The 18822-nt window shown below is 43.7% G+C and overlaps 1 protein-coding gene and 2 pseudogenes across 1 annotated transcript; 1 reads left to right on the top strand and 2 right to left on the bottom strand.

The window, feature by feature from the left end:
• Positions 1 to 970: 970 nt before the first annotated feature.
• LOC112612875 lies at positions 971 to 5201 on the bottom strand (annotated as a pseudogene).
• A 3615-nt stretch (positions 5202 to 8816) lies between these two features.
• On the bottom strand, positions 8817 to 9935 carry LOC112612701 (olfactory receptor 7D2). Its single transcript, XM_025367547.1, has one exon. The coding sequence runs from the start codon at positions 9753 to 9755 to the stop codon at positions 8817 to 8819; it is 939 nt and encodes a 312-aa protein (XP_025223332.1). The 5' UTR covers positions 9756 to 9935.
• A 2215-nt stretch (positions 9936 to 12150) lies between these two features.
• Positions 12151 to 12767, top strand: LOC112612704 (annotated as a pseudogene).
• The last annotated feature ends 6055 nt before the right edge of the window (positions 12768 to 18822 follow it).

The raw sequence follows: 18822 nt of genomic DNA, 5'->3' as shown, positions 1-18822 counted from the left end.
TAGGCCTACAGCAGCTGCACGGATGGTAACACTGCCATGCACTTGTCAGTGATTAAACAATAATGGAATGTTAATAAGCCTTTTGCATTATCTTCTCTGAGCCTGAAAGAATGTGAAACTAAAATGTGTCTAAGCCCAGGCAAAAATGTTCATCTGTCTTCTTCTCTTTCTGCCTTTATCCTTTTGTTGTACCTAAAAAAATCTCTGACGTGGCCTTTAAAAAATTGAATGTTGTAGATGTTATTAAATGGAATTATAAGGATCAAACAAGGGCTATTTTGCCTTGTCTCGAGTTCTATGGCACGTTCCTGAAAGAGATGAAAGAACAGACAGGAAAACATCATGTGTGTTGAAGCCACACTGATTATGGTCAATTTTTGTGAATCAAGGAAGGCTCTATTCAATATTTTTCTGCAATTTTTACTTTAGATGCCTCCACTGTGCCAAGCGAGATATAGGCTCTGGCGAATCAGAAATGAAAGGGGCTGACAGTCCTTCCTCTCACAGCACTCAGTATTTACTTATATGAGGACAAATATTGTCCTGTCAGGATATAGGGAAACTTAACTCAGGTCACAGAATATTTTAATTGAATGGTGTAGAGATTAACCTTACAATGCTAACGACAATATCTAAAAGCCTCTTTGCCTTTATGCATCCATCACATAGAGATCATGCAGGAGCACCCATGATCTGTTTAATTATTGCTCACTGACATTGGATCAACCAGAAATCAGCTCAGATGACAGTGCTGAGTCTCAGAGACATGAACGTCTCGCCCCTCATCACACAGATCAGTGGAACAGGCAGAATTTAGCATTAAACGGTTGGTCTCTGTTTCCCAGGCATCAAAATTTCACATTGTCTTCCAGCTATCAGGAAGTTTTAAGCAGAGGTCAGAGGTCTTAACCACAGGTATACCTCAGGTGCATTTTGAAACTCTTTCCAGCTCCCTGAATAGGAGTGGAGTCTAAGACCCTGATTTGATGTCTCCTCTAAGGAAGTGGAGAGCTGAAAGGAAAGCCAGGAACAGGGGCAAGGGAGGGATGCGCCCTGAGTTTTTGTGTTCTGACTATTTCTGTGATCTTTCATGTGATCCCAGCTGCACTTCCTTTTTCTTTTCTTTCTTTTTTTTTTTTTTTTTTTTTTTAAGAGATGGGCTTTTGCTCTGTCACCCAGGCTGGAGTTCCGTGGTGCAGTCCTTCGGCTGCAGTGAACATGGCATTCACTGGTCTGACCGAGGTCTACTAGAAACTCCTGAAGTGGAGAGTACAATTAGCAGAAGGCAGCTGCAAGAAATGACAGGGATTTGAGAGGACAGTTTGGGTGCACCAGAGAGGAATGCCCAAATTCCATGTGCCTGGATTTTAGACCTCCTGGTTCAATCTTGACTTCACTCCGTTCTACTTCATGATATGGTACAAGTTATATAAAAATGCATTGCTCTTTTCCTCTTTTGTAAAATAATAATAATGTGTGCACGTATAACATAGAGAAGACCATGCAGATGAAATGAAATAAGCTACATAGAACACAGAGCTCAAAACTCGGCATTTAGGAAGCCCTGTGTAAGAGTTCATGATGTCATGGTGACTGCCATCTTCCTCCTCATCCTCATCATCACCTTCATAATCCTTCCAGAGTGCTTAGGGAACAGTTTCCTGGGACCCATTTTCTCCTGTCTTCAGTGAGATGTTTATAGCTAGTAGAATCAGTTTAGAGAGAAAGTAAAACTTCGAATGACATTTCTGACACCAATCACAACCCAGAACATAAACTCCACAGTCGTCTGAGCTGATATTTTGCACATTGGTGTCCTCCCATCTGCCACCCCACTGTCCCGTTTGTCCTGAGGATCAGGAAACGAGGCTCCCGATTGTCCCTCAGCACTCACTGAGCTGCGCTTCCCCTCTGCTGGGCCATGACCACGGAGAGCAGGTCCGCTGTCCTCCTTGCGTGGTGCGTGATGGAGGCTCAGGCTCCGTCCTCAGGACTGTCAGGAAGACAGGGTCAGACATGAGCCTCCTGATGCAGATGACAGGTGTGGAGCCCACTGGACTGGAAGCTCACACTGCAGGGCTGGAGGCACAGGCTGTGTATTTACTATGCTATGGCCATGGGGGCTCAAGGCACAGAGCTCCTCATTAGCCAAATTGGCCCAAGTTCCCCAGTCTCCAAGGTCTTCCTCACAGTCATGGATGAAGAAGAGAAAATGAATGTCCACAGAAGCATTTGGGCTCTTCCTCTACTCAGCAGAAATCCGTGTGTATAGTTCATTTCATTTCTTTTTCTTCCAAGGATCCATCTTTTTTAATTTCTGTATTTTTATTGTGGTAAAATATACTGCACTTAAATACGAAAGTTATAAATATAAGTGGTTTTATATAAAACGGGAAATATGAAAATCTTTTCATTGTAACCACTTTTAAATGTAGTTCATTGGCCTTATGCACATTCATATTGTTGTTCAACCTCCACCATCATCCCTCTCCTGAACTTTGCCTTCCAGAAGAGATGCTCAGTGCCCACGGACAAACCACCCATTTCTTCATTTCGCCAACCCCTAGCAACCACCATTCTACTTTCTGTCTCTATGAATTTCAGTATGCAAGATACTTGTAACGAATGGAATCATACTGTGTTTGTCTTTTGTGACTGGTTTGTTTCACTGAGCATAATGTTTCTAGGTTCATCCATGTTGTAGCACATGTTAGAATTGTCTTCCTTTATAAGGCTTAATAAAAGTTCATTTTGGCCGGGCACAGTGGCTCACGCCTGTAATCCCAGCACTTTGGGAGGCTGAGGCAGGCGGATCACAAGGTCAGGAGATCAAGACCATCCTGGCTAACACAGTGAAACCCCATCTCTACTAAAAACACACAAAATTAGCCAGGTGTAGTGGCGGATGCCTATAGTCCCAGCTAGTCGGGAGGCTGAGGCAGGAGAATGGTATGAACCCGGGAGGCAGAGCTTGTAGTGAGCCAAGATCATGCCACTGCAACTCCAGCCTGGGCCACAGAGCGAGATTCCTTTTTTTTTTTTTTTGAGATGGAGTCTGGCTCTGTTGCCCAGGCTGGAGTGCAGTGGCCGGATCTCAGCTCACTGCAAGCTCCGCCTCCCGGGTTCACGCCATTCTCCTGCCTCAGCCTCCCGAGTAGCTGGGAGTACAGGCGCCCGCCACCTCGCCCAGCTAATTTTTTTTGTATTTTAGTAGAGACGGGGTTTCACCGTGTTAGCCAGGATGGTCTCGATCTCCTGAACTCGTGATCCGCCCGTCTCGGCCTCCCAAAGTGCTGGGATTACAGGCTTGAGCCACCGCGCCCGGCCGAGATTCCTTTAAAAAAAAAAAAAAAATTCATTTAATAGATGGACCACGTTGCGTTTTATCCATTCATCTGTCCATGGACACTTGAGCTGCTTCCACATTTTTGCCTATTATTTATAATATGGCAACATATACAGCATACTAATATCTACTCAAATCTCTTCGTTGATTCTTTCTGTTATATACAGGGTATAACTGCAGGTGCATCTGGAATTCTATTTTTAATTTTGTGAGGAACCACCATGCTTTTTTTTTTTCATATTTCTGCAACATTTTACCGTTTCACCAGCCATGTACAAACCTTCTGACTTCTCTCCATTTTCCAGTGCATCTCCTTTTCTGTTAGTTTGTAATATTTATCCTCATATGTGTTATCTTATTGTGGTTTTGATTTGCACATCATTTGTATGCTTATTGGAAATTCGTATATCTTCTTTTTTTTTTTTTTTTTTTTTGAGACGGAGTCTCGCTCTGTCACCCAGGCTGGAGTGCAGTGGCTGGATCTCTGCTCACTGCAAGCGCCGCCTCCCAGGTTCACGCCATTCTCCTGCCTCAGCCTCCCGAGTAGCTGGGACAGGCGCCTGCCACCTGGCCCGGCTAGTTTTTTGTATTTTTTAGTAGAGACGGGGTTTCACTGTGTTCGCCAGGATGGTCTGGATCTCCTGACCTCGTGATCCACCCGTCTCGGCCCCCCAAAGTGCTGGGATTACAGGCGTGAGGCTCCGTGCCTGGCCTTTTTTTTTTTGAGATGGAGTCTTGCTCTGTTGCCCAGGCTGGAGTGCAGTTGCGCAATCTCTGCTCACTGAAAGCTCCACCTCCCAGATTCAAGCCATTCTCCTGCCTCAGCCTCCCAAGTAGCTGCGACTATAGGCTCCCGCCACCATGCCCGGATACTCTTTTCATATTTTTAGTAGACACAGGGTTTCACCTTGTTAGCCAGGATGGTCTCGATCTCCTAACCTTGTGGTCTGCCCGCCTTGGCCTCCCAAAGTGCTGGGATTACAGGCGTGAGCCGCCATGCCCGGCCTCCACAGAGCACTTTGAATGTCCCTGTTTCTCAGGCTGTAGACGAATGGGTTCAGCATGGGGGTGACCACAGTGTACGTCACTGAAGCCACCGCAGCCTTTCTGAGGGAAGAGAACACACCTGAACTGAGGTACACGCCAAGGAATGTTCCATAAAATAAGCAAACAACTTCCAGGTGAGAGCCACAGGTGGAGAAGGCTTTATACTTCCCACCTAAAGATGGAACTCTCAAAGTAGAGGAGACAATTTTATAGTAAGAGAAAACAATACCTGAGATAGGAAAAAAATCCAAATATTACAACAAAAATATACATAATGAGGTTATTGATGAAGGGGTCAGAACAGGCCAGGGTGAGGAGTTCAGAGGGATCACAGAAGAAATTGGAAATTTCCACATCCTCAAAGCAGGTAATTTGTAAGGCAATCAAATTGTGCATCTGAGAGTCCAACAGGCTAAGAAAAAAAGACACCAATATTAAGAAGCCACAGAGGCATGGGTTCATGATGACTGGGTAGTGCGGGGGGTGACAGATGGCCACAAACCATAGACAATCATAGACAATCATGGTCAGCAGCATGTCATCCATACACCCAAAAATTATAAAGAAAGACATCTGTTTCAGGCAGCCTGCATAGCAGAGAACTGCTGTGAGCCTGGATGTCCACAATCATCTTGGGAATGATGGTGGAGGTGAAACCAATGTCAGCCAAGGACAGGTTGGAGAGGAAAAAGTATGTGGGGGTGTGGAGGTGGGAGTCAGAGCTGATGGCCAGGATGACGAGAAGGTTCCTCAGCATCATGACCAGGTACATGAACAGGAACAGCCCAGTGAGGATGGGCTGCAGTTCCTTTTTTTTTTTTTTTTTTTTTTTTTTGAGACGGAGTCTCGCGCTGTGTCACCCAGGCTGGAGTGCAGTGGCGCGATCTCAACTCACTGCAAGCTCCACCTCCCAGGTTCACGCCATTCTCCTGCCTCAGCCTCCGAGTAGCTGGGACTACAGGCGCCCGCCACCACACCCGGCTAGTTTTTTGTATTTTTAGTAGAGACGGGGTTTCACCATGTTAGCCAGGATGGTCGCGATCTCCTGACCTCGTGATCCACCCGCCTCGGCCTCCCAAAGTGCTGGGATTACAGACTTGAGCCACCACGCCCGGCCTAGCTGCAGTTCTTAATCATGCCTTTTTGCATGCAGTGGCTGCCCTCCACCAGCGAGGAGAGCAAAAGGCCAATTTGACAGGCTTTTGTATCCGCGCTCGTGGCTCCTGAGAACTTTTCCAGCATCTAGGAAAAATGAGCTTGCATGAATGAATTGAAGGATGTTGAATGTGGGAGGGATTTTATGGCTGATCAAAGTGGCTCTCAGGTAAGGGAAGCTGAAAAGCAGATGGGGCAGGTAGATAATGAAGTCCAGCCATCTCCTGCCGAATTCTTCTCTGAAGTTACACCATCAAGCTGTCCTTCTGAGGTCAAAGCTGCTTCTCTCTGATGTCCAGCCATAGTTTCATCTACTGGCTGAGTCTGGGGTTTTTATAGGCATAGGATGGGGTGGGGCAGGGCCATGGGTGGTTTAGGAAATGGTAATATTCAAGCAGGAAAATAGGGATATAAGTTCTCACTTTGGGCTGCAGTTTCAGAGTTTTTGGCTTGAAGATGGGGTTTTGCCTGGGAACTGCCCTTTTCTGCCTAGAATTTCTCCACCCTCTGTCCCTATCACCCTCAAGGCCCCACTCTTCCTGGGGTAATAGGGCCTGGTTATTTCTACACAATATGAGGATTCTCCAAAGAGCAGACCTAGCTTTAGAGCTCCCCGTAGAGTTGGCAGAAACTTTCTCAGATCTGCATAAACATCTCTTGTGGTCTAAATTGCACCCCCCAAAGTTAATATAGTGAAGTCCTCACCCCCAATGTGATGACTGTCTTTGGATACAGGGTCCTTAGGGAGGTAATTAAAGTTTAACGAAATCATAAGGGTCAGGTCTTGATCTAATAGGACTGATATTCTTAGAAGAAGAAGAGACACCAGAGATATAAAACCAGCTATATTTAAATGTGTATTTTTAATCACACTTCATCCAGTAGGAAAACAAATAAACACTGTTGATCTGTTCATGATCCAACACACAAACAACAAAAACCCACATGCAAACACATAGAAATAAAGTTAGTGAACAATCAATAGCTTAAGAACTCTGGGCCAGGTGCGGTGGTTTACGCCTGTAATCCCAGCACTTTGGGAGGCCGAGGTGGGCGGATCACGAGGTCAGGGGACCGAGACCATCCTGGCTAACATGGTGAAACCCCCTCTGTACTAAAAATACAAAAAAAAAAGTTAGCAGGGCGTGGTGGCGGGCGCCTGTAGTCCCAGCTACTTGGGAGGCTGAGGCAGGAGAATGGCGTGAACCTGGGAGGCAGAGCTTGCACTGAGCCGATATCGCGTCACTGCACTCCAGCCTGGGCGACAGAGCGAGACTCCGTCTCAAAAAAAAAAGAACTCTGTGCCACCACTTGAGATACAAAGCTATAGCAAATGCTTCAAATCCAAGTTCAGAACTTACTAATGGAGAATTAAGAATGTTGACCAAGGACACAATTTTTGAACGGTACCTAGGACAGAAGCGCCATCAAGGAAATTACTTGGAGATTAATTGTTAACCTACACCCCCATGTTTATCACAGTACTATTCACATTAGCAAAGATATGGAATCAACCTATGTGTCCATCAATGGAGGATTGTATTTTTTACAAAGTGGTACCTTAAAGAACTAGAAGGCTGGGCACAGTGGGTCACACCTGTAATCCCAGCACTTTGAGAGGCCGAGGTGGGTGGATCACCTGAGGTCAGGAGTTCAAGACCAGCCTGGCCAACATGGTGAAACCCCCGTCTCTACTAAAAATAAAAAATTAGCCGGGCATGGTGATGGACACCTGTAATCCCAGCTACTCAGAGGCTGAGGCCAGAGAATCACTTGAATGCAGGAAGCAGAGGTTGCAGTGAGATGAGATCGTGCCACTGCACTCCAGCCTGGGCAACAGAGCAAGACTCTGTCTCAAAAAAAAAAAAAAAAAAAAGAACTGAAAGTAAACTACCTTTCAGTCCAGCAGTTCCACTACTGGGTATCTACCCACAGGAAACAAAGTCATTATGTGAAAAGGACACATACATGTGCATGTTTATAGCAACACAATTTGCAATTACAAAGGTATGGAACCAACCTAAGTGCTCATCAACCAATGATAAAGAAATGTGGTATATATACACCATGGAATACTACTCAGCCATAAAAAGGAACCAAATAATGTCTTTTGTAGCAACTTGGATGGAACTGGAGGCCATTACTCTAGGTGAAGTAACTTAGGAATGAAAAACCTGGGTTTCTCTGTATGGTCAACCAACATACATAAGATCCATATGAACATATCATATGTTCTCAGTTATAAGTGGGAGCTAAGCTGTGAGGACACAAAGGCATATGAACAATATAATTAACTTTGGGGACTTGAAGGGGTAAAAGTTGGGGGGGGAATGAGGAATAAGAGACTACATATTGGGTCCAGTGTACACTGCTTGGGTGATGGGTACACTAAAAAGTCAGAAGTCACCACTAAAGAACTTATCCATGTAACAAAAAACCACGTGTACCCCAAAAACTATTGACATAAAAATAAATTTTAAAAAAAAAGAAAACATGGTGTATATCTATATCGATATCTATGTAGATATCTATATATACACAATGGAATACTACTCAGTCATGAAAAAGAATGAAATCATGTCTTTCACAGCAACATCAATGGGACTGGAAGCCATTCTTTTAAATAAGGTAGTAAAGAAAGAGAAAGTCAAATGCTGCATGATCTCACTTATAATTGGGAGCTAAACAATGTATATGCATGGGCATTATAACGGTATAATGGACACTGGAGACTGCAAAAGGTGAGAGGGGAGTGAGAGTTTAAAAATTGCCTTGGCCGGGCATGGCGGCTCACGCCTGTAATCCCAGCACTTTGGGAGGCCAAGGTGGGTGGATCACAATGTCAGGAGTTCGAGACCAGCTGGGCTAATATGGTGAAACCCCATCTCTACTAAAAGGCATGTGGTGGCGGGCGCCTGTAATCCCAGTTACTCAGGAGGCTGAGGCAGGAGACTCACTTGAACCCGTGAGGCAGAGGTTGCAGTGAGCCGAGATCACTCCACTGCACTCCAGACTGGGCGACAGAGTGAGACTCCGTCTCAAAAAAGAAAAAAGAAAAAAAAATTGCCTTCTGTTCACTATTTGGGTAATCAGTACTCCAAAAGCTCAGACTTCACCCTTATGCAAATGCATGTTAAGAAATCTGCATTTGTATCCTCAAAGTATAAAAAAAAATTATTTTTTAATTTTAAAGAGTGAGAATTTCAAAATAAAACCTTTTTGCCATTGGTGCTCACAAAACTAGTTAGTCCTGGGGCCGAGGGATCCATCACAGACAAGGAGTTGCCCTGCTGAGGAGTCTCCCCAGGGCCCCCTTCACATCCTTGTTCCTCAGGCTGTAGATGAAGGGGTTCAACATGGGGGTAACCACTGTGTACATCACCGAGGCCACGGAGATGTTCTGGGAAGAATGAGTCACCGCAGAAGTGAAATGGACCCCAATGCCTGTCCCATAAAATAAAGAAACGACGGAGAGGTGAGAGCCACAGGTAGAAAGTGCTTTCTCTTTTCCCCCAGATGAGGACATCTTCCTTATGGATGAAGCGATTCGTGAATAAGAGAAAATGATCCCAAGGAGGGGAAAAACGCCCAGCACACCCGTCATAACATATATCAACGTGCTGTTCAGGAAGGTATCAGAGCAGGCCAGCTGGAGGATGTGTGTCAGTTCGCAGAAAAAATGTGGAATTTCAAAATCTTTACAGAAGGTTAGATGTGTCATCAGAGAAATATGGAGGAGGGATGTCATGACGCCAATGAGCCACGTGACAAAAACCAGGAGGCCACAGAGGCGGGGGTTCATGATGGTTATATAGTGCAGGGGGTGGCAGACGGCCACAAACCGGTCATAGGCCATCACGGTCAGGAGTAGTGTGTCCAGAATAGGAAAAAACATGGAGAAATAGACCTGGGTGAGGCAGTCCATATAAGAGATGGTTTTGTTCTTGGTCTGGATGTTCACCAGCATCTTGGGGACGATGCAGGTGCTGAAACAGATGTCAACCCAGGACAGGTTGGAGAGGAAGAAGTACATGGGGGTGTGGAGGTGGGAGTCAGAGCTGATGGCCAGGATGATGAGCAGGTTTCCCAGCACCGTGATCAGGTACATGGACAGGAACAGCCCAAATATGAACGGCTGCAGTTCTGGATCCTCAGAGAGTCCGAGAAGGATAAACTCTAAAAATCCTGTTTGGTTTTCTGCTTCCATGTAGCTGATGTATCTACAAAAGAAGAGGTAATTAGTCAGGCGTGGTGGTAGACCTGTAGTCCCAGCTACTCGGGAGGCTGAGATTGGAGGATCACTTGAGCCCAGGAATTTGCAGCTGCACAGAACTATGTTTGCACCACTGCACTCCAGCCTGGGCGATAGAGGGAGACCTGTCTCAAAAAATAAAAATAAAAAATAAAATAAAAATAAAACTATGTATATATGTATTTAAAATACATATTTATTTTAAAATATATATATTTATTTATTTAAAAGGAAGCAGTAACAGAAACATCAGTTAGCATCCAACAGGTGTCCTTCATATAATAGAAATGTTGTCCATACTATTGTGATTTATGGACTCATTTTGTCTGATCTTTCATACATAAGTGGAATTCTAAAAAATGAAGTCTCTCATCCCAACCACCCACATATTTAATTATTTAAAAATTAATTATATTCTGTATACTCAACATACACAATATAATACATGTTATGAGATACATATAGATAGTAAAATGGTTACTGTAGTGAAAGAAATAAACATATCCATCATCTCACATAGTTACCCATTTTCTTTATAGCAAGAACAGCTACAAGCTACTTATGTAGCATAAATCCCGAATACAACACACTGTTATTGATTATAATTCTCATGGGGTACACTGGATCTCTAGACTTGTTTATCCTATATATCTGCTACTTTGTATCCATTATTCTACATCTTTCTCATTTCCTCCCCCAGCCCCACCCCTCCTCTGGTAACCACTGTTTTATTCTCTCTTTATATTTGACTTAAAAAAATATTCCACGCAGAAGTGAAAAAATGCAATATTTTTCTTTCTGCATCTGACTTATTTCACTTAACATAATGGCCTCCAGATTCATCCACATTGTGGCAAATGGAAAGATCTATTCCTATTTTATTATTCAGTGGAATAATATTCCATCGTGTAAAAATATATATGTGTACATACACACACACACACACATATACACACACATACATATATACACACACAATGGAATATATGTACATAATGGAATATATATACACACACAAATATATATGTACATATATATCACATATTCTTTATCCATTTGTCCATCAGTAGACACTGAGGCTGTTTCCACATCTTGACTTTTACAAGTAATGCTGCAATGAACATGAGCATGCAGATATCTTTACGAGTGGCAATTTCACTTTCTTTGGATATACACCCAGAGGAGGGATTACTGGATCATATTTAATTTCTTGTTGTTTTAAATTTTTTATTTTTAATTTCTTCTTATTTTTGATGTCTTTTTTATTTTTATTTTTTGAGAAAGAGTCTCAACATTTTAATTTCTTTTTTCTTTTTATTTTTTGAGACAGATTATCTGTCGCCCAGGCTGGAGTGCAGCGGTGCCACCTCGGCTCGCTTCAACCTCCGCCTCCCAAGTTTAAGTGATTCTTGTGCCTCAGCCTCCCGAGCAGCAGGGATTACAGGTATGTGCCACCACGCCTGGCTATTTTTTTTTGTTTTGTTTTTCTTTTTGTAGAGACAGGGTTTCACCTTGTTGACCAGGCTGGTCTTGAACTCATAGCCTCAAGTGATCCAACGGCCATGGCCTCCCAAAGTGCTGGGATTACAGGCGTGAGCCACCACACCCGGCCTCTATGTTTAATTCCTTCAGGAACCCCCACACTATTTCCCATAATGGCTGCTCCAATCTACATTACCACCAACAGGGCACCAGGGGTTCCCTTTTCTCCGCACCCTTGCCAACTCTTGTCTTTTTAATAATAGTGAATAGTTAGTTAATAGTTAGCTAATAATAGAGCCAATTGTTAGCTAATAGGTAGTAATCGTTAATAATTCTAAGATCAGGCATGGTGGCTCACACCTGTAATACCGGCACTTTGGGAGGCTGAGGTGAAAAGACTGCTTGAGGCCAGGAGTTCAAGACCAGCCCGGGCAGCACAGTAAGACTTGCTCTCTACAAAAAAATAAACAAAAGGAGCTGGGCATGGTGGCATGTGCCTCTTGTCCCAGCCATTCAGGAGACTGAGGCAGGAGGATCGCTTTGAGCCGCAGTGTTCGAGGCTGCAGTGAGCTGAGATTGTGCCACTGTAGTCAAGACTAGGTGACAGGGCGAGACCCTGTCTTTAAAAACAAAAAAAACCACACACACAGAAAAAACAAAAAAAATCATGGATCTCCCGTGAGTCACAGAAAGCAGCTCTGACCCAGCGGAAGTAATTCTTCCCACTGCCCCGGAAGCCACCCACGGGAGCAGGCAGCTGGGTTGCGGGGGCGGCCCTGGAATAGGGGACCCAGCTGCGCTGGATGCGGGGCTGACGAGAAACGACTAAAGTTCCTTGGGAAGCAAAGTAGAATTTCGTAAGAACAAAATGGATGAAGAGAAGAAAACCTACGGTGGCTGAGAAGGCCCTGATGCCGTGTATGTCAAACTGGTATCACCTGAGGGCCATGAATTTACTGTAAAGAAAGAACATGCATTAACGTCAGGCACGATAAAAGCCATGTTGAGTGGCCCAGGTCAATTTGCTGCGAATGAAACGAGGAGGTCCATTTTAGAGAGATCCCTTCACATGTGCTATCAAAAGTATATGCATGTGGCCGGGCGCGGTGGCTCACGCCTGTAATCCCAGCACTTTTGGAGGCCGAGGCGGGGGGATCACGAGGTCAGCAGATTGAGACCATCCCGGCTCACACAGTGAAACCCCGTCTCTACTAAAAAAAAAAAAAAAAAAAAAAAAATTAGCCGGGCTACTCAGAGGCTGAGGCAGGAGAATGGCGTGAACTCGGGAGGCGGAGCTTGCAGTGAGCAGAGATTGCGCCACTGTACTCCAGCCTGGGCAACAGAGCAAGACTCCATCTCAAAAAAAAAAAAAAAAAAAAAAGAAGTACAAGGTTCACTAACAGCTCCACCGAGATTCCCGAATTCCCAATTGCACCTGAACTTGCACTAGAACTGCTGATGGCTGTGAACTTCCTAGATTGTTAAATAAAATAAATTATAATAAACTGTTAACTCTTTTCATTTAATACCTGCAGTTCAGTTAGTAATTTTTCATATGTAGCGTGTTGCCTGTATGCAGTTGAACTGTATAAAGTTCATTGCGAAGCAGATTATCTTCTGGTTTTGCGTAGCAATCAAAGTTGAAATTTGTTTGCTACCTCAACAAATTAAGGACATTTTCACAAACTGAGAAATAAATATGCCAATTCGCAGGTAAAATAATAATAATAATAATAATTCTAACAGGTGTGAGGAAATATCTCATAGCTAACCACCCATATTAAATATCCGTTTTATAACATCCCAAGCGAAATGGATTTCTAGAAAATGGACTCTCTAATACCGACCATCTATTTTACCACTGATTTTATAGCACCCCATTAGATGGTCAAGGAGATTCTTAATGGGACATGATAAACATGTGCTTTCTGATAGGATTCACTGGAAACAGCAAAACATCACTTCTGTGGGATTCCTGCCAAAGATGCAGAACTTTAAAGAGTAGGGAACATCACACAAACTGAGCTTGAGGGGCACAATATCTCACTTGTGCTCTTCAAAATGTCGGTTCCACAAAATACAAAGAAATGCCAGGCATGGTGGTTTACACTTGTGATCCCAGCACTTTGAGAGGCTGTGGGAGGATCGTTTGAGCTTAGGAGTTTGAGGCCAGCCTAGGAAACATAGTGAAACCACTTCTCTACAAAAAATACAAAAATTAGCTGGGCATAGTGGCACATGCCCGTTGTCCCAGCTACTTGGGAGGCTGAGGCAGGAGAATTGCCTGAACCCAGGAGGTTGAGGCTACAATGAGCTATGATTGCACCACTGCACTCCAGCCTGGGTGACAGAGCAAGAGCCCATCTCAAAAAAAAAAAAAAAAAAAAAAAAAAAAGTCTAGGAAATGTTCCAGATTAAAGGAGGTAAAAAAGACATGTCAATCAAATGTAATGAATGACTTGAGTCTTTCTTTTGCTATAGATGACATTATTGGGATAATTAAAATATAAATAAGAAGAAATAGAAAAATATATAAATGAGCTCTGTAAATTTTATAGTATTATATTAATGCTATATACTAATTACTATATTAATAATACAGTATATAGCAAATAGTATATTATATACCTATAATACTATACATAATAGAGTATTAATGCCAATTTCCTGATTGTGATCATTGCACTGTAGTAATGTGAAACAATTTTTTTTTTTGACAGGGTCTGGGTCTGTCGCCCAGGCTGAAGTGCAGTGGCACAATCATAGCTCACTACAACCTCCTGGGCTGAAGCAATCTTCCCACCTCAGCCTCCTGAGTAGCTGTGACTACAGGTGCTCACCACCACACCTGGCTAATTTTTGTATTTTTAACAGAGATGGGGTTTCATTATGTTAGCCAGGCTAGTCTCAAACTCCTGACCTCAGGCTCCTAAAGTGCTGGGATTACAGGCGTGAGTCACTGTGCCCGGCCAGCATTATTTTTTACTTAAATATTTAGACAAATACACCATGAAGCCTGATGAACCTGAAGTTTCTTTGTGGTAAGTCCAGATCACATTCTAGAAAATTTTACTTTATCCTGATATTCCCTAAGGCTTTGTACTCATCATGGAAAGCTGAATGAAGGTTAAAAAAAAAAAAAATCACATGTAAGACCAACAAGAAATCTGCAAATTAATCTCATGTTGACAACAGATGCAAAAGCCTGAAAGGGGAGTGAAATGAAGTTATATTTTGGACAAAATAACACACTCCATTACTAATGAATGTTTATCCTAAGAGTGCAAAAAAATTTAATATCGACAAGTCAGATAACAAAGTATATGCATGAATAGAGCAATGCAGAAAAAGAAACCACAGTTTTAACATAAGCTAAAATTAATTTAATAAAATGTAACAGCCTGGCTGGGTTCTGTGACTCCTGCCTGTAATCCCAGCACTTTGAGAGGCTGAGGCAGGAGAAATTCTTGAGGCCAGGAGTTTGAGACCAGCCTGGATAATAAAACGAGACCCTTGCCTCTACAAAAATAGATTTTTAAAAAATTAGCTACTTGGGAGGACGAGGCAGGAGGATTGCTTGAGCCCAGCAAGACCCTGTCGCAAAAAAAAAAAAAAAAAGGTCAGTTTAAACACAATTACAACTAATCAGTGTCATCAGCTTTCTTATGTATCTGCAAACAGCCATGAGAAAAGATAAGAGAATAAAAAGTCCACTCACAATTGCAATGACAATAATATGTAACATCTGGTGCAGAGTGAACATTTAGTACATACTTGTTTTGTTTTGCTTTGTTGATTTTTTTTTTTTTTTTTGAGATGGAGTTTTGTTCTTGTTGCCCAGGCTGAAGTGCAATGGTGCAATCTCAGCTCACTGCAACCTCCACTTCCCAGGTTCAAGAAATTCCCCTGCCTCAGCCTCCCACATGGCTGGGACTACAGGCACACACTACCATGCCTGGCTAATTTTCTATTTTTAGTGGAGACGGGCTTTCACCATGTTGGCCAGGATGGTCCTGATCTCTTGACCTCGTGATCTGCCCGCCTCGGCCTCCCAAAGTTCTGGGATTACAGGCTTGAGCCACTGTGCCCAGCTTATATACTACAGAAGAATAAGGGAGGTGTTAGCAGGTGGACTGAAAGAATGTGCTCAAGGAAGTGGCAGTTCCTACTGACATTGAGAAAGTCACTAGTTTCCAGAATGAAAGGCCATCAGAGGTGGAGGTGACAGAAACAGTTGCAATAGAATCTTTTTTTTTTTTCCCTTTTTTTGAGACAGCGTCTCACTCACTCTGTCACCCAGGCTGGAGTGCAGTGGTGTGATCTTGGCTCACGGCAACCACTGTCTCCTGGGTTCAAGCCATTCTCCTGCCTCAGGCTCCCTAGTAGCTGGGATTACAGGCATCCGCCACCATGCCCAGCTAATTTTTGTATTTTTAGATAAGATGGGGTGTCACCAAGTTGGCCAGGCTGGTCTTGGACTCCTGGCCTCAAGGGATCCACCTGCCTCAGCCTCCCAAAAGTTGCAATGTCTTAGAAGACATATATAACCAGGTAAGGGAACTCTAGAGACATTTAAAAAAATCATCATGAGACTTTATCAACCCTTTTACCTCCTGCACTTTTACCTCTTCCTTCCTGCACTACTTTTTAAATCCTTTTCACACACAGTACTCACAAGGATAGCGTGAGTCACTCAACTGACCATTGCTTGGAAAAAAAAAATGTTGGTATGACGTCTTCCTCCCCTGACTGTTGAATGCTGAAGACAGAATCTAGCAGGGAAAGATGGGCAGAAGGAACTTGTCATGAAGTCATCCTGACTCTCCTCTCCAAGGTGCACGAGTGTGGCGTCAGGAAACTGTCCAGGTGAGGGGTTCTAGGGAAGTATTTATGGTTTCTCAAGCCCCAGGGAGCTGATGTCTCATCGTTCCTCATTAAACTCACTCTTACAGTGATGTTCTACTCTCCAAGCCATTCGGCTCCCTTGGGATCAAGAGCAAATGGCAGAAAGCCATGATGTGCTCTAATTCTGTTTCCAAGAAGGCAGATCTGAAGCCAGGTGAGTCTCTCTGCACCTCCCACCCCTTGGGGCCTCTTTAGTCTTGGAAGAGCTTTCATCACTATTGGTTTGGCTTTGAGATAAAGAGGTTCACAAAGACCTGTCTCTCTGTAATCCCAGCGCCTAAGGGTCTCAAAGTAACACAGAATAAAATAGAGATGCAACTATTTCAGTGAATCCCTTGTGATCGCATTGGCTACAGGGTGTTAAACAGCCTGTGGATATGTCGTTAAGTCCTGTTAAGTCCTGTTTCGAGAGAGAGAGTCAACCATTGTGAGATATAGCAAGGTTTCTCTTCAAACAGCCTGCTCAGCTTCTTATTCTCTAATTCCAGGTACCCCCCCCCCCCCCCCCCCCACACTTTCTTCTCCTTTTCTTCTCTCTGATTTTGCTACATGCCCAGACATGCCACAGCCCCAGCTCGAATTTCTTTCCTTGTTTAAGAATAGACTAGCTGTCTAGTTCTCTGTAGATGACCCCTTCCTCCTCTGCCCTCTCTCCCATCACATGCCCACCTTATCTAAGACAGTTTAAATGTGTAGCCAATCAAGTCTAGTTTAGATTGTGCCATCTGACCCCAGCCAATGGGGAAAGGATGCAAAGTCAAGAGTCGCCTTAAGAATAAAAGCTTCTAATCTCCTTTGTTCAGGGTGCTCTGGTAGCAGCCAGCCCTACAAGAAGCACCCTTCTGCGTAGAAGTAAATTTGCTTTGCTGAGAAATCCTTTGTTTGAGTGCTCATTTTTCTTTACGACTCCAAGCTTTATTTCTAACAACCACGTAAAATGATGCTACAGGGCCAAGCAAAATAAAGGCTGAAGAATATCCATCACATTTAATGGCATGGAAAACACTGGAAACAGTGTTCTGGGTGGAGTGATGGGGAAAATTGCATTGAGGGCAGGTTTGGAAGGAACTCAACAATAAGAAAAAAGTTCTTTTCAATTTTTAAAATGATGGTAAAATATACATAACATACAATTTACCATCTTAACCATTTTAAGTGTACTGTTCAGTGGCATTAAGTATATTCACAATGTTAAGCAGCCATCACCATCCTCCATATTCAGAATCCTCTCATCTTCCCAGACTGAAACTCTGTTCCATAACACTCGTCCCCCATTCACCCTCCTTAGCCCCTAATGAACCACCATGCTACTTCCCGTCTCTATAAATCTGACTGCAGTACCTACCTCATGGACGGAAGTATGCAGTGTTCGTCTTCTTGTGACTGACTTATTTCACTTAAGTAAAATATTGCCAAGGTTCATCTATGCAGTACATGTGTCCGAATGTTCTTTCTCTCTCTCTCTTTTTTTTTTTTTTTTTTAGTGAGAGTCTTGCTCTGTCATCCAGGCTGGAGTGCAGTGACACAATCATAGCTCATTACAGTCCCAAAGACCTGAGATCAAGCAGTCCTCCCATATCAGTCTCCCAATTAGCTAATTTATTTTTAATTTTTAATTTTTCTATTTATTATTATTATTGTTTTATTATTATTATTTATATTATTATTCTGAGATGAAGCCTCACTCTTTTCGCCCAGGCTGGAGTACAATGGCCCAATCTCAGCTCACTGCAACTTCCACCTCTGGGGTTCAAGCGATTCTCCTGCCTCAGCCTCCCAAGTAGCTGGGATTACAGGTGTGCGCCACCATGTCCGGCTAATTTTTGTATTTTTAGTAGAGATGGGGTTTCACCATGTTGGCCAGGCTGGTCTCCTATTCCTGGCCTTGGGTGATCCTCCCACCTCAGCCTCCCAAAGTGTTGGGATTACAGGCACGAGGCACCATGTTCAGGAGAATGTTCTTTGTGAAGGCCACAAAATATTCCATCATATTGTATGTATATATACACATTCTGTTTATCCATTCATCTGTCAATGGCCGGCAGATCTTTTAAAATTAAAATTAAACATAAGAAAATCTGTGTGGTTTGCAGGAATAAATTTCGATTACTTCAAATATACAACAAAATGTGGTAGGCCGGGTGCAGTGGCTCACGCCTGTAATCCCAGCACTTTGGGAGGCTGAGGTAGGTGTATCGCCTGAGATCAGGAGTTCGAGACTAGCCTGGCCAACATGGTGAAACCCTGTCCCTGCTAAAAATACAAAAAAAGAAATTAGTTGGTCATGGTTGTGGGCGTCTGTAATCCCAGCTACTCGGGAGGCTGAGGTTAGAGAATCGCTTGAACCTGGCCGGGCGCGGTGGCTCAAGCCTGTAATCCCAGCACTTTGGGAGGCCGAGACGGGCGGATCACAAGGTCAGGAGATCGAGACCATCCTGGCTAACACGGTGAAACCCCATCTCTACTAAAAACTACAAAAATCTAGCCGGGCGAGGTGGCGGACGCCTGTAGTCCCAGCTACTCGAGAGGCTGAGGCAGGAGAATGGCGGGAACCCGGGAGGCGGAGCTTGCAGTGAGCTGAGATCCAGCCACTGCACTCCAGCCTGGGCAACAGAGCAAGACTCCGTCTCAAAAA

Source organism: Theropithecus gelada, chromosome 19 (genome assembly GCF_003255815.1).
Source record: "Theropithecus gelada isolate Dixy chromosome 19, Tgel_1.0, whole genome shotgun sequence".
Classification (NCBI taxonomy): Eukaryota; Metazoa; Chordata; class Mammalia; order Primates; family Cercopithecidae; genus Theropithecus; species Theropithecus gelada.
Note: the sequence above shows the minus strand (reverse complement) of the source record. Positions and strands in the feature narration are given on the sequence as shown.

Bases quoted from the DNA above. Each gene is read 5' to 3' on its own strand.
- LOC112612701 (XM_025367547.1), bottom strand. From the start codon at position 9,755: ATGGAAGCAGAAAACCAAACAGGATTTTTAGAGTTTATCCTTCTCGGA.